At 39.2% G+C, this 16470-nt stretch overlaps 1 protein-coding gene across 2 annotated transcripts in view; it reads left to right on the plus strand.

The window, feature by feature from the left end:
- Positions 1-16470, plus strand: part of RELN (reelin) — a 279986-nt gene that overhangs the window by 157045 nt on the left and 106471 nt on the right. For both annotated transcript variants that reach the window (XM_064656747.1, XM_064656748.1), the window contains exons 11-12: positions 9458-9603; positions 13574-13725. In XM_064656747.1, the coding sequence (XP_064512817.1) occupies positions 9458-9603; positions 13574-13725 (298 nt within the window). The remainder of the gene's footprint in view (positions 1-9457; positions 9604-13573; positions 13726-16470) is intronic.

The raw sequence follows: 16470 nt of genomic DNA on the forward strand, positions 1-16470 counted from the left end.
AATTGGTGTGGTTTGGTTCCAAAGAAGGCAGCAAAAGGCAAGAGAGATGCTGCTAGAAAGGCCAAGCAACCCTTAGGAGATTAATTGAATCCACTGGAACGTATTTATCTGTGTTGGACTGTGTAGAAGGGTGTTGAACAGGATAAATTCCTGACCTTGTTTCAATATATCCAGTGACAGCTCTGAGCATGAGCATGGACACGAATGTTGCACTGGTGGTTGAGATTGCTGAAATGCATGAAACAGTGCTGTGCTGTGAGAGCTGTTAAAAGTCTGGGAACCTCAAGACTTCATAGCTAACTGGGGGGAAAGATAAGATCTTTTTCCTTCAGTAATACTTCTTGGATCTCTACTCCTATAGAACAGAAAAGTGATCTCTTCCTTCAGTGGACATTTCGTATTTCTTATGTATTTGACCAGTAATTGCTGTGTTTTGAGGTACAACATTTGAGGTACAAGGATATTTTGTTTTCTCTGGTTGCCCTGGGCCAAAATTGGATGTGTAAGCTCAAAAACTGAGGCTGAGAAGGGAAACAACCTCACAATCTTATGTCTCTGCAGTGCTTTGATTACATAATAATAGCATGGAGACCAAACCACCTGTCTCTGAAATTTTTCCACTTCTGGGAAAAAGCAGTATGGATCATGACAGACACTGGAGCATCAATGTATTGATCATGATGTGTTAATCCAATGACGCTTCTCATTTTTGAGAAGAGCCGAGTTACCGAATTGTTGTCTCTCAGTAGTTACAGCTGCTCTTCACTTGGTGGCTGAAAGTTGCCATCCAGCTGGTCAGCTGGGTCAGTTCAGTCTGCAGGGTTTGGGGACCACACCAGCAGTTGTTGGTGCTGCTGAGCTGTGTGTGCACAGCCTGGCATAGCATGGGATGGGGCAGGAGGGGAAGGTGTGTGCCAGCCTCGCTGAGCAAGTTGGGTTCAAGACCAGGGAATGTCAACTGATGCACGTTATTCACTACTGTGTACATGACCAAAAAATCCTGAAACTCTTCAAATCCCAATATCCTGATTCACTAAGCCCTTTAAGTAACTGGTCACCACCATTCAGCTCGTTTCAATTTCCCAGATATGCATACCAGTGTAGCAGAACAGAAAGTTGCACAGGAAGAGAGTGGGAGAACTGAGCACTCACACTCAGAAAAATATGCTGAATATGTGTCTGTAAAACACTGTGACCTTTTACCACGCCCTGAGCAGAGCAGGGCTGTGCACATCCTAGATCTGCAAGTCCTTCCTGATCCTGTGTTGTTTTGTGTGTTACTGAGCAGAGAAGACATACACACAGGCCTGGGAGCTTGGCAAAGCAAAAGGCTGATTAAGCTATTCGACCCTCTCTAGTTCTAGAGTAGATTTCCAAATGTCTGAATACTCTGTTAATTAATAGGAATGGCTTTGGAGAGTCTTTTTTCAAAACAAACATCCTGATATTCCATATATATCTCTCTTGGGTTTGTTTGTGCTGAAATTAACAAGATTTTTTTCTCTTTTTTTTTTTTTTGCTTTTAAATTCTTGTTTAAAAAAGCCTTCAGGTTCCATTTTCTGAATCAGATCAAATATGTTTGAAGGAGGAGAGGTAATGCTCTATGTATGCCACTGTGAAAATGGCAGATTGAAATTGCTATGACCTTATATTGGTCAAAATTACAAAGATATAGGTGCTTCCTACAAAATTTCTTTGTTTTTTGAAAAAGATATAACAAGGCAGTATTTGGTCTGTGGGCCAAACCCAGCCTTCTAGCCAGCTGCTTTGCATCACAGGAGCCCTTATCCACCACATCTTCCTGGGAAGAGACAAGCAGGCTTCCTGCTGCACCTTATCTGAGAGCCATTCCTGCTTCTCTGTGGGTGAAAGGAGGAGTGTGAGAGAGGAGGAAAGGTGAAGAAAGCAGTGCAGGGTGCACAGAACCTGTCGACTGGCTCCCTTTAGTGAGACTGGCCATTCTGAGCTGTGCCTATGAGGGGGCATTTGTATATCCATAGGGCTGGATCTAGCATGGAGTTGCTCTTGCTTTTTTGTTTTTGTTATTTTTGCTAATAATCACACTTTTAATTAAATTAATAATACTTAGATACAATGCTTAGGGGTTCATTAGAACTGACAGGTGGTTGACTGTGGTGCTGTGAATCGCTGAGAGTTGCTGTCAGGCAGCAACGCTGAACCTGCACCTTCCTCCATGCCAGTTCCTGTGGCTCGGAAGTGTTGGGAGCGGTGGCAGGGAGCCAGCACTAGCTCTGAGCTGGCGTCAAAGCACCAGGGGTCTTTCCTGCCTCCTAGAAGGAAAGAATTTGGTCTTTGCAGGTCACTGTGAGATGCACATTAATGAAAACAACATGAATTGACCCATTTGATGCCAAGGAGTAGAAACAACTTTGCTTGATTCTTTCTCACTCTAGTTTTACAGTGGTATACATGCACAGCATTACTTTCAGAAGAACACATGATGCTTGTGACAGAGTGCTACAAACATCAATAGTTCCCAATAACATAGAGGAATAGTTCAGTTCATGCCAGTTAAATGATTCATTGAGGAAACCGATCATCACCAGAATGACTGATGTTGTACAAACATCATGAAATGTCCTAGAAAATTAAGAACCCCATACGAATCATACAAATCCCTCACAAACAAGCAAAGTGTTTTGAGCCTCAGCCTTTGAATAACAGTCTCTACTTGGAAATGATGAGTGAGAACACACTTTATGAATGTTTGTTGCTACGTCACAGGACAAGTTTCATCCCGTTGTTTTGGAAAGGGAAAGAGCACTATAACCCCCTGTGCAGCTGGCCTGCTTGTGCAGCCAAAGTTTTAGTTCTGTACATTAAATGATGTAAAAAAGTAGCACGTGGGAAAGATTAAAGCTCTGTTTATCACATGGGAAGGTATTCTAATCACATTGTGGTTTTTCCTTTGATTAAAGAAGGGATGTCAGGCCAGAAGCATTTACAGCCAAATCCACAGAATTTAGAATTTGAAATTATCCTTAAATTCTGCCATTGTGTCTTTCCTGGCTGAGACGTTGCATACAGAGTGTGATTTTTATCAAGACTTAATCTATCCTTGTACCTCCTATCATGTCAAAGTTTAAAATTTTTTAAAACCTACATGACTCATTCCCAGAAAGACACAATATCTAATTTATAACTCCATTGACAATGCTGCTTCAATTACTTTTCTTCATCTTTTTTCTTTTTTCTCTGCTTCTCATATCTCATCTGTTTGCATTGCCTAGATTTTAATTAAAAAACCTCTCCTCTCTAAGGAGCAATCTGAAGTGGCAAAAATAATCACTTAAAATATTACAGTCATTAAAAAATTGGCTGCGGTCAAAGCCATGCATTTTCAATTTGCCGACAAACGATATTTTCATTTCTTTTTAAAGTGCATTTTGTATTTGAATAGCATACGCCAGCCAGCCTGGCTACCAGAGATGCTCCTCCAGCTGGGTGGGCTGCGTGACAACTCCTTAATGGGGGAAATTGATGGCCCTCTGCTCGTGTAGAGGTGAAGGCATACTGGGCAGATTTCGTTCCATCTGCCGTCAGCCCTTTGCAAGCTGGCACTGCCCAAATGCCCAACACATTCATTCCAATGCAAGAAATGTCGCCAAAAATTAAATCGTGAGGCTACAGCTGTCTGAAAGAATCATCGGGGCCATTAGGCCCAGGGGAGATAATATGAAGAGGAGCATCAGTGTTCGTCACTGATAAAAACCTAATTAAATGATGGTGAAGATGACTGTGGATACTTTAAAGGCATAGAGGTGAACAACATTTTTGTGGAAGTGCGGGAATGAACCTCAGGAAGACGATATGCAACACCTCAGCCAAAAATCTGTTACACTGAGGAATTTCACACTAGTGTTTCCTGTTGATGCTTTGCCGAATGGCACAGTTATATCATTTAGTTGCCCTCTGTTCCACTCTCCAAGTAAAGAAATCCCATACTGTAAAGCCAAGAGGTATGTATTGATTCACAAGTTTGACTTGAACAACTGGGACAGAAGCTGGCTTGGATGAACTTCAGTGCTTCTGTTTACATTCCCAATATTTGTCTTTCGAGTTTCTAAAAATCTTCAGGGCTGTGTCCTTGGCTGCAACTGTGACATAGGTTGATGCTTGTGCTACTTCACATTTCAGGATGAACTGGAGATCTTTAAAAATATGGAGATTGCTCACACATGCTGCATGGTGTAGGACCCTGGATCTTACCTGGGGCTCTTAAGCCATTTAGATGCTACAGAAAGTTGGTCAGTATTTACTTATGAAACCTTAAAGGAGGTCCAGTTGGAAAGTGCCTGCTTCGCCAAATCTGTGTGCCCTGCTTTTGGCTGACCTACAGTTTCGAGCAGCCCTAATTTAAATGCTTCTGCATTCCAGATGATCAAGAGGCCTTCCTAAAAGCACCTACCAAAAAAAGAGGATGAAAGCTGTGGGTAGAAGATGTAAAATCTAAGGAGTATAGAGCAGGATAAAGTGCATGACAGACTCTGGGAGAAAGCTTGATTTTGAAACCATGCATTGCTCTCTCTCCCATATTCTGTATCTTCAAATTATTAGCTGATATCCTCATAATGTACAATAGAAAGCTCACCTGAATTAATAAGACTTGCTGGGTCTCACAGACAATTTGGCTAAGAACTGTACTTATAAACTAGAAATATTTATAGATAACAGCAATTTTAGCAGGAAAATATATTTCTGTAGTAGTGGTAACACTATGGCATCAAAGAGCCCTGAGCAAGGAATGTACCATTGTTGCCTCTTAAGGTGCAAACCAAAAAGATAGCCTGTGTGCCAGGAAATTGCCATGAATTTATAAAACAGGAGATAAACTGGGGATGGGGAGGTGTGGGAGTAACAGGAAATATTGCAAGAGGGGAGAGTGCTGATCCTGGTCAGCAGTGCATTCTTCAGTGTGACAAATGATAAGGCTTGTTAAAGAGAGCACCAAGGAAGTGTCTGAAAGACATCATATGGGGAATTTGACAAGCCTGGTGGGCAGAATGGGCAAGTGCATGCAAGCCTGGTTGTCTCACCAGCAGACACAGTGACAAGCATTGGCAGTCAAGGAAAAGCGAGCCATGAGGTGGTGCATATGGGAGATGGTGGAGGCAGGTGTGGATAAACCATGAAGGGCCTTGAAAATGGGGAAAAACAGCAATACCATAACTATCCAGTAGGCAGACTTCAGAAACACAGCAAATTCAGAGTGAAGATTAGATTGAAACCAAATCCAAGAATGTTGAGATTTGGGAATACATCCAGCCAATTTTCATTTTGCCCTATTCTTGCAGAGCAATAGCTTAACAATTACAGCTAGTGCATAATAGTATTGGCAGTGCCAGATTAAATTAATCTATTTGTTGGAATTTGTTTCTTTTTTTCACTTGGGATCACCACGATCTCTGAACAGGACTTGGCTTCTTTCCATTTGGCAATGGGCAGGGGTTGTTTATTTAGGAATACAATAGTTTACTTATGGCAGCCTGATAGTCCCATTCCAGTTGCAAACAATGGGAAACAGCTACTTTTATGAAGTGGCTTCATTCAAGTGCCTGCAAGTGTCCTATGTTCTATTAGTAGGCAATTTGGGAGAGAACTTTCTTAAATGAAGTTTATCAGATTTGTCAAAGAATTTATTTTCTAAATTAATTTTTCTTTACAAACTAGTTAACTTTTCAGTGTTGTAATTTGCACAACACACTAAATGTTCCACATGCTTTTAATCCTCTTTAGAAAAAATTGAATGCTGCTTTAATTCTGGACCTACAGCTGATGCTTCCATGGTAACAAGGAGAAACATCCTACAAGTTGCTGTCATTTGGCCTTTTTAGTTACAAAATTTGCACAGAAGTTAATTTGTTCTTATCTTATAAATCATTTAAATGTAAATAAAATATAAAATGGAGAACAAATTTAATCTGGCATTCATAAAAGAGAACTCTGCATCTACATAGTCTGCAGTATCTCCAGTTTAGGGAGAACTTAATCCAGTTAGTTTCAAACATATTACATGTCCATTCCGTATTTTTTATCACTTTAAAATGACAAAATAAATACTTTTAAAATTCAGTCCTTAAATACTGTAAATATACAGACCATTACTGCCAAGAGCAAGGCCTTTAATTTGGGAAAGAGGCAACACAGTATGTAAATTGTACTTTAGTTCTTTGTTTCTAAAGACTTGAGTTCAAATCTTGGGTTGAACCTAAAGCGACAAGAAGTTTGATGCTTTCACTTCCATCTTTAATCTGTTCAAGCCCTGTAACAAAACCACCAAGTAATCCAACACAATCAGCGGCCTCCTGGATGTTGAACCAGATTGACAATGTCCTTGGGGGCAAGGGACCATCTCCTGGAAAATTTGACTGAGAGCTCTTTGAGGTTTTTCTCCCCTCAGCAGCCCTTCAGATGAAAAAGAAGCAGTAAAAGCAGAGACAGATAGTGACTGCTTGGAAAGTTAAAAGAAAATATGGAAGCTAAGAGTGAACTGAGAGTGATGGTTGTACAGGTGAGGGAAATATGGCAGGTGGTAGAGAATAAGATCATGAGCAGAGGTGCCCTGGCCCTTGCTGGGACAGCATGGCTCATAGAGCTTATTCATATGTGCCCCTCCCATGGGAATGTGTCCAGGCTCCCAAATGGGTCAAAACCATACGAGAAAATTATGGCCCGCCCTCAGAACTTATTTAAAAGCCATACCTTTGCTTTGAGCATTTTTCTCAGTTTCTGTAAAGGTCATTAACTTCAAAGGTCATGAGCTTCTATTACTGGTTTCATGGGTATTTAGAATAACAGAGGGAATTAAACCCCACTCTGAACTTTTCTTCTGTGTAGCTGTTTCATATGAGAGTCAAAGCTAACATGAGCAGATTGTGATTTGAGCCATACGTTGTGCAATTCATTAACACATAAAATATGCATAAAATACATATTCATAGGTACTATGTAGCGATGTGTAAAAGCCTAAACATAGCTTTATAAAACTAATTAAATAAATGATGATTTCGAGCTTTCTTAAAAGGTTGATCATACACCACTGTATAAATAATTACTTACTCACCCCTTTGCCAAACTGGTCGTTTATTTATTTTGACAACCTAAATGAAAACTTCATCAGATGTACTTCAGTAAGTATTCTGCTAGACAGCAGAAGGACATACAAATATTAAATGATAACGGGGTTGTATCTGATTTGTGTTTAAATTAATAAATGGGTTTTTTTAATAATTACATATCCACTATCAAATACATACTTACATATAACTTAGCAATTGAGAAATAAGTAAGACTTGTAAAGGATTTTTCAAAGCTTGATGCAATTGTAATAACTATGTCAGTAGGCTATTTGTCTATTTGTTTCCTGAGATGAAGAGTTATGTATAAATTTAAATTAAGTTTTAGCCTGAATATTAATTTTTAGTGTATTTATTTGACAACCTGTAAATAATAGGACTTTTGTGACAGATTGATTGACAGATAAAGCATACCTCATTTCTGTTCAGAAAATGAGGAAAATTTTGAAAAGCAAGAAGGACAATAAACAAATTACTCTTAAAATTCTGCTGTTAGCAATACCTGTGAGCGTGAAGGGTAAAATCAGTAAACAAAAGCAATTTCTCAGTCAATTATAAATAACTGCATAGTACAACTGTTGTTTTTCAAAGAAAAGATATAAAACTATGTCATTAATTTCTACTAGTCATAATATACTCGATATGTAAATTATTCTGCCTTTTCAGTGGCATATGTGATGTACTGTGTATATGCTGCATTAGCAGAGCAAGGAGACTTGTGACAAAATCTATTTAATTTCTGTGATAAATTATCAACACTTCAGGATCTTTCTATTGCTTTGGCCTTTCTTTAGAAGAAAAACACTTTAACAGCAATTTCTTTATTTTAGCAGTTGAAACAGTCTTTACATTTTTACAGAGTGTTATATCTTTAAGTGATATTTAGTTCTGCATTACTAAACATAGAGCTGTTGTCATTCAAGTATAGACCAGAAAGTCTCTATACAAAAATCAGACTTCAAGTACTCAGATTTTTTTTTAAATGTGTAGACACATCTAGAAATGTAGTCACAAAATACATTCCTCAATATAAATTAATTGCTAAGTTATTGGCATCCATACTTGAAAATCATCAATAAAAGAATTTCAATTATGTCTCTTTCTTGCTTTGATAAATGAAGGGTTATAGAATATGACAAAATGTGTTATTTTGTACTTTGTTTATAAAATCCCATAGATAATGGTGCACTGGGCAGTTTTCTTTTCTCGCCCCACCTCTCTCTTTGTTAAAAATCTAATTATTCCCTTATGTGACACTACCATGACCTTTTTAAGTGCAGAAGAGGTGATTGTCATATTTTCCCTCAGCGCATTACCAAGGGGTTCAGAGACAAGAGGGCACTGCACAGACGATACTGAAAAGGTCAATGCAATTTGGCATTATTGTATCTCTTTTTCAGATGTTGAAATATGGTAAGAATGCAGAATTCTTCTAATTAGTATTTTCTTATTTCAGCTTCCATTTTTAAGAATCTGAGGTTGTCAATTTGCATTAAGGCCAGGTAGATCTTCTTTAGAAGCTTCCAGTACCTGTTTCAGCCCCACAGGTTTGGCAGGCCATTATCATTTTATCAGTCACCCAAGAAGACAAAATTAGGATGGGGGAAAGAAGAAAATCTGTACTGTAACCCTCATGCGCTTCTTACAGGCAGCTCCTTCCAGGCCAATACTCCTGGAGAGTCCTGGCAGTCAGGGCATCCTGGGGGAGACACATGGCTTCATTTTATGCTGCTGAAGTAGTATGTGCTAAATTGAAATTGGAAAAGCAGACACATTGGGTTTGGGAGCAGTCTCAGGACCCCTGGGATTGCTGTATCACAAGATCTAGTTGCCTCTAGAGCTATTTGTTACGTTATTTGAATTAAATATAACAAATATAGCCTTTTCACTTGCACACTTCAGGCCCAAAGTTTACTGTATGGCAATGCATAGCAATTTTTAACGCAAATACCTCTCTAGCAAAAATTATGGTGTGGGGATCTGACATGTCTCATAGCACAAAAATCTTATACCTACAAAATCCCCATAGCAATATTTGATATACTAGTGAAGCTATTTGTACATACAGTTGTTTATGGGCCAGACATAGCGGCAATACTTTAAAACAGAAATAAACACCCAGAGATATGGAGGGTGACTTTTCAACGCAAGTACAGTTTTGCCATGGTCTGTAGTGGGTTTGTAGGGAAGCAGGTATGAGATCAGAACACAATTGTTGTTGGGGCTGGACAGGAAAGATAAAAGATGACTGTCCATTTTTTATTTAGTTTCAGGTATCAATAACCTACAGCTCACTCTGAACAGGTCACCTTACAAACCCAATGTCACATCACCTTCCATGTGCTCCTTCTGCCCACAGCATAGCTGCCAGTCAGATGGGAACTCCATCTACTTCCATGGGACAGAAGGTAGCGAGTTCAATTTTGCCACAACCCGAGATGTGGACCTCTCCATGGAGGATGCCCAGGAGCAGTGGACAGAAGAGTTTGAGAGCCAGCCTAAAGGGTGAGTGTTCCCCACCTGTGCAGGGCTCTACACAGATGTGCAGCATCGCTCCAGGGATGAGGAAACTGTATGAACAGAGAATAGGATAAATAGCAATACTGTGAACTTTAGGAAGGAAAAGAGTCCAGAAAGCCCAGAAGGAACAGTCTGTCCTCAGACCATCCTGTCACTGAAATGTTTAATGAAAAAAGTCATGCTTACGACTTATGTAGCCATTCTAAACAAGCACATGATGTTGATCTGGTTTTTTTCATTCACACTTGAGTATTGTTAACAAACTCATATCCATGTGAAATCAAATTCCTTGACAACTTCATGCCCTCTGTATCGCTGCTGTGAGCCCTGCCTTGCCATGAGAGAGCTCCTGCTTGTGCAGAAACCTGCGGGTGCTGGAGGAGGAGGTGAAGGCAGGACAGATGAAGCAGCAGTCTGTTCTCATCTAGCAGCACCAAGAGCATGGCCATGCCTGCTCGGCAAAAGCTGAGAATTTGGCTGATAATTTACTATTTTTCTTTTGAATATATACATTGTGATTCAAAGGGTCCCTGTAAAGCCATATCCAGGGACTGCTGCAAGGCCACTGAAAGTAGCAAAGCTAACTAGGACAACAAAATTACTACTCTTACCAAAACATGATTGAGCTTTTAAAAGATGTGTGTCCTGATAAAGAAGTATCATTTTACATACCTTAGCGTATAAACTCTGACAAAAAGAAAATAACCAGCAATGAGGTCTTGACTCCTTTCTATTTAAAAAAAAAAAAATTAAAAAAAAAATTAAAAAATCATTAGTTGCTGTAATCCCAGGGCAATGAGAAATGTACACTGTTAATTTATGGGTCTCCACTGAATGTTGATTTTAACCTACAAAGTACTTCAGATCATTAGCAGCTGATTCAAATGCTGCCTGTGCTGTGCTGAAGGTAGAGAGCATCTTTTAAGAAACACATGCTAATGTGTCCTGTGGACATGTGGTTTATTTGGGGCTTACAGAAAAAATATTCGCTGTGAACTCTGTCCCAGTTCTAATAATCAGCCCATGGCAGCAGGTGCTGCTTCAGACAAAGGGAAGAAAATAAGCACGTGTGTGTTGTGTGTCAGGTGATCATGTGTGATATCTTTGAGATGTGTTCTCAGTGTCTTTTCCATCTTGAAAAAAAACAGGGTGGAAGTGTTGCCCATGGACATCTGCCCTGTCTGTGGATCTTGTCTTTGCTGGACCAGGTGTTGGGTTAAGCTAAGCTTGACCACTTGCAGCCTTGGTTAGCAAATACACAATTTCTTCTGAATTACGAATATTACACTTTCCCTATCATACAATGCCTAGATCCAATCGCAGGTGCCACTGCTCCCTAGCCAGGAGTGAGGAAGGACACAGCCAGCAGATGCATTCGGCTCTCTTATCCTGTGTCCCAGCAACCAGGCCCTGATCTGCCCCCAACCCTGCCAGCCCAAAGCTTCACAACTTTTTCTTTTTTTTCTTTTCAAATTTTATTCTGTATTAGAAACTTCCATCTTTCAATTGTTCTATAAGAATGGAGATTTAAATTGCATGCAGCCATGAGTAAACACAGAACTCGGGTGATGCTATGGACTACATCCCCGTCGTATAAAATTGTCACCTCCACCGTCCCTCTTTTCAACATTTCTCTGGGGTTTGCTTTGGGACCTGTGTATAACAGCAAATATGCAAATCCCTTCTTAAAGAATTTCTCCCTTCTCAGAGAAATATTTCTCCCTTCTTAGAGAAATAGTTTTGAATGCTATTTGAGCTATATCCAAACAGTCGGCACTGTATACCTGAGACAGAGCTTGCAGGAAGTTCTCAGGCTCTGTTTTGTCATGTCAGCTGGAGCCTGTCAGCTCTCAAAGGAAAGGCAAAAGCATCCCTTATAAGGGAGAGCAAATGGAAGCTCAGGTATAGGGGTCACCACCACTTTACTCTGCACCAAATGCTCTTGGAGGTGAGGGCAGAGGAGCTTATCACTGTTTTTAATAAGCAGTGATTGGTATTTTTGGCACGTACCACCTAAATCAGGAGGCTACATGGATAGGGGTTGCTGTTGTAAGTACCACACATATTTCCACTGCCATTCTGCTTCTTTTTAATTGCATAAATTAGAGCTTCGTCGTAAAAGTAGACACATCCCCACATCAGGCTGCCTTTGTCTCCAGCAGGTGTATTGCTGCTTTGGACCTCCACATCCCATTGGTCTAGTTTAGCTGCATATATTTTTCTATCACCTGTTCTGTAGAGAAAAAATTCAAGAGTCATGTGATAAATAAATTAATACAAATGTAAGTGTTAAATCAGGCCATGACCCAGGATCCTTCTCTATTTGTCCTTACTGACAGTGTGTTGATATATTTCTATTAAAATGCCACCTTTTCTTAAAGAGGTAGAATTCTGTGGTTTTCATTTCTGATGCTGCCTAAAAGGAGAGGATCCCTGGAAACATCCATGATCTGCATCATTCATGACCCCAAGTTGTTCTGTGGGTCTGCTTTAATTGAGCTAAATAGAGCATACAAAAGATCAATGGAGCATTGTGAGATTTTGTTGTGTAAGTTAAAGTAGGCACAACTGCTTAATTCTGTACTTGCCTTCAATCCAGGAGACCCATTTTAAAAATTGTGTTTCGATTATATTGCACATTACCTTTAAAAAAACTGTGCCACAGAATTAGGGTTAGATTAAACTGTGCTTCCATTAAAATATTTCTATTTATATCATAAAGCTTTTCAGTGATGTTAAGCTCCCTAACTCCTGTGTAGATGACTGACAGTTTTAAAGCAGGATTTCCAAACAGATATGTTGCTGGTCTGTCACAGCTTAGGTCAGTAGGGAAACTGGCAGCTTTAAACTAGATCCTAGAAATGCATTTTGAAATAGTTGGAATGGTTAAACTACTAAATAGACTGTTTAGTTCTTGAAATGACAGTTTTTGAAATTGTCATGTGGCGCATAACTGCTAGAGATAGTTTCTGCTGAAAGGAGAAAGGAAAAGGCTCTGCCTTCCCACAAAGGTTTCTGAAATTCCTTGTTTTCTCATTCCTCTTCAATCATCCTGAATAGTTAAATGATTGGATTATCAGGATTTAGTAATTCTAAATAATTTCATTGTTTTACCAGCCTTATAATACTTAAATACTTTATGATTAATTAATTAAGTTTGACATGAATAATAATAATGTATTAGACCAAAATAATGCATGTTTTCAACAGTTTCTAGTATTTCAAAATATTGTAATTGAGTTTTGAAGTAACCAATGCTTTCATGATGAAATTGTATTTTCAACACAAAATATTTAATTGGAAAATTCTGCAACAGCTCTTTTAATTATCACTGAATAAAAATAAGATAAAATGTTATACAGAAAAACTGAGAAAGATCATATCATCACATATTAAAAGCACAACAGTCTTTTTTTATTCTCTGTTCATGTGTTAGTTAAAAACTGTTACCCTAAATGCTCAAAAAGATGAAAAGAGAGCATTTTCAGCTATTTTCTATGTATTTAATATCTTTGTAGCAGATATGGTGGACATGTGCCTTTTCAAGTTTCATTGATCAATAAACCTTATATTGTGCAAAATGGAGCAGAGTGCAATTAAATTTTAACTATTTTAATGCCAGAAAAACTAATAAAGGTGATAGAACAACACAACATTCTCTATTTGGTAATAGCATGCATTAAAACCTCATTTTTTATTAATTCATGCGTTTCTGCTGATTTCTTTAAGATATTTACATTAACTTTGCTTTAGTTGAGTCAACTGAGTTTAAAAGCTAATATTGAATATGTAAGTAGTGTCATAGGAATCACATTTGAAACACTGTATTTTTTGTCCTGTATAAGAATAGAAACAGCTGCTTTTCTATGTACAAATGAACCCATAGAACATGCTTTGTGTGAGTTTATCAGTAATGTGCTGCTGCACATTCTCCACCTATTGTTGACCTCTGCAGGTGGGACATATTTGGAGCCGTCATTGGTACTGAATGTGGGACACTGGAATCTGGCTCAGCTATGGTATTCCTCAGAGATGGAGAAAGAAAAATATGTACTCCATATATGGACACTACAGGTTATGGGAACTTGAGATTTTATTTCAGTATGGGTGAGTATAAATTCCTGATGTAATACAAGTTGTGAAGTATGTGAGATTTAAGTTGTGCAGTGTGCATGGAACTGTTTTAAATACTCCTTCAAAGAAGATAGCACTGATTTGTGACTGTGATGCCCATGAGGATGTAAGACTGACCACTGCTGGTCAGATCAGAGTCCACCCTTCTGTATGTCCACGCAGATGGACAAACATGGTGAGCACACAAATAGGTCTCCCAAAAATATTCTCCCAGATGACACTGACTTGCAGATGGAAACCCTTTTGAACCAGACAGGGCACTCTGGGTTTAGTAGCCCTTGGTGGGCTTTTTTTCCATGGATTTATCCAGCCATTTTTTTGGCTGAGATAAACATTTAGGTCCAGGTTAAGACAGTTTAATATAGAAGTTACATGAAGGTATGTGCATGTAAGATCAGTGTCTGAACTTCCTTTATAGTTAGAGGAGTTGTGGTCAGTACTATTGCTAGAAAAATCCATTCAGCTCACCATGAGACAGCTGTGCTGGACCAGCTGAGCAGCTTCCTGGAGTCAGACTGTAGATCTCTGTTGTTATAAAGACACCTTAGACACCTGGTGCACACACAGGCCTGTGTTCACTCTTTTCCAGTCCTCAGGCAGGATTTGTCACACAAGCACTGGTTATTGTTGCCACTTGAGTTAACCAAGCACATCTGAGACATTAGCACAAGGCTGGGAGTTGTAACTTGGGACTTGGGGGAGAGTCACAGCCCTGCTATAGTGGCAGGTAGGTGAGCCAGGCCCCTCCACAGTGCCTAAAATGATTCTTGGTACTAGTGTTTAATCAAGTGAACCTGCCTACTGTGCCCACAGCTCCATAGTTTAACAATTCTAATATGAAGAAGCATCTTCTTGTCTTGTATATTCTAATTTCACTCAATGCCCCTTAATCCATCATTAGAAGATATAGTCATATTTTTGCCATCCTTACCCCACCATAGAGCTTTTATAGGTACCTGTCATATCCTCCTGCAGTCATATATATGTAGACCCCGGTGTTAATCCATCAGAGTCAAGAGAGTTGCACCTGAGGATGAGATAGGATTAGCACAGAGGTGGGACAGCCTTACCTAGTTGAACCCACGAAACAGTTTCTGCTCAAAAGCTTTTACTCCATTCATAAACAATTCCTCTAATAATGTGTTGGCCCAGGGTGAGATTCACACAGAGTGTGCTACAGCCTTGGAGGAGGTATGGTCTGCATGGAAAACACTGACGTGGTGTTAGCAACATCTGTGGACCTCTCCTGTTGGGGCAAAGTGTCAGAACCTCTGTCATTTACAAGGGCTAAGAAAGCAGCCAGGAACCAACTTGTCCTGTTGCTTCCCCTCCCTGCTGTTGTTGTCAGTGCAACTTCACTAGTTTGGTGTTGCAATAGACCAAAATCCCCACAAACGTGGTAGTTAACACTCACAGGGTTTTTCCAGAACTTTTATTTTGCACATAGAGGAAATTGCATGAGGTTATTCTCTCAACAGCATGTTTAGAGGACCTGAGGATTTTTGCTTAAAAGCAAATAATAGAATAATAAAGGAGGAAACAGAGGATAAACCTGTGACCTCCACAAGCAACCTTCTGTATCAACAAGAAAAAACACACTTTATTTAATGAGGGGAAGACCTCATGTTGTTGTCCTAAATTGTTGCACATCTCCTCTGTGTTACATGAATTATGAATAAAGCACAGGAAAAAGAGGATGCTCTTTCCCAGTTCTTCCAAACATTACAACACCTGCAAGAAAAACAGGAAAGAAATTTTGTCAACCTTCTGAACTTAGGAGAAAAGTTGTCAGCAGATGTAGGCACAGAGGATAGTGGGATGTTGTTTGAAAATTGTATTCTGTGTGTACTTTTAAATTAAATAAATAATAGTTTAAACATTCAGGCAAGGAGATTTGAAAGGACACATGGATGTTCCTTATTACAGTATAAAACACATCAAAGATGCACATCTAATCTAGTTTGCTGGACTGCCCTGCCTAGTCCATTACAAGAACTGGCTGTCTGTAGTGAAAAAAAGCAGAGAAAGTGTTCCAATATACACAACCTTTCTACTTTGCAGACTTTTCAAACTCTTCCTCATTCTGTTTTTGATTTTTGTTTTTATTTTTGAGGGTTTTTTTAGTACGTGCAGTACCCATAGTGTACTAAGGAAATAGAGAAATTATGTTTCCTGTTTCAAATAGAGGAATTTTTAAAAAAAAATTTCTTTTCCAGAACACCAAATTAGTGTGACGATATCCATCTTGTATCTATAATGCAGGACTAAATGCTTGCATTTGGCAACTAATCTGTTCTTTCAGAGAAGGTTAATCAATGTTTTGGGTTCTACTGCTATGAAGATATTTCAAATGCTGCCCTATTCCAGTGAGGCAAGCATGCCACACATGCTTTGTGTGGTACAATAGACTCCATCCATCCATCCATTCATCCATCCATCCATCCATCCGTCCATCCATCCGCCCATTCATCCGTCCATCCCTCTCTCACTCCCTCCCTCCCTCTATGGTGTAGACAGCAGAAGGAGCAGCACAATGAATAAGGCACACAGCAGTCTTTCTCATTTCCTACTTAGAACAAGTTCTCAGCTGCCAAACTATCAGTTGAGAAGTATTTAAGAGATTGTCACACGCCATGTGTGTGACTGCATGAAGTGTGAGTACTAAATAACAGTTTACTGATTAGAACTCAAAAGCAGAGCATTTCTATGTAAATAGGA

This window comes from Pseudopipra pipra, chromosome 5 (genome assembly GCF_036250125.1).
Source record: "Pseudopipra pipra isolate bDixPip1 chromosome 5, bDixPip1.hap1, whole genome shotgun sequence".
Taxonomy (NCBI): Eukaryota; Metazoa; Chordata; class Aves; order Passeriformes; family Pipridae; genus Pseudopipra; species Pseudopipra pipra.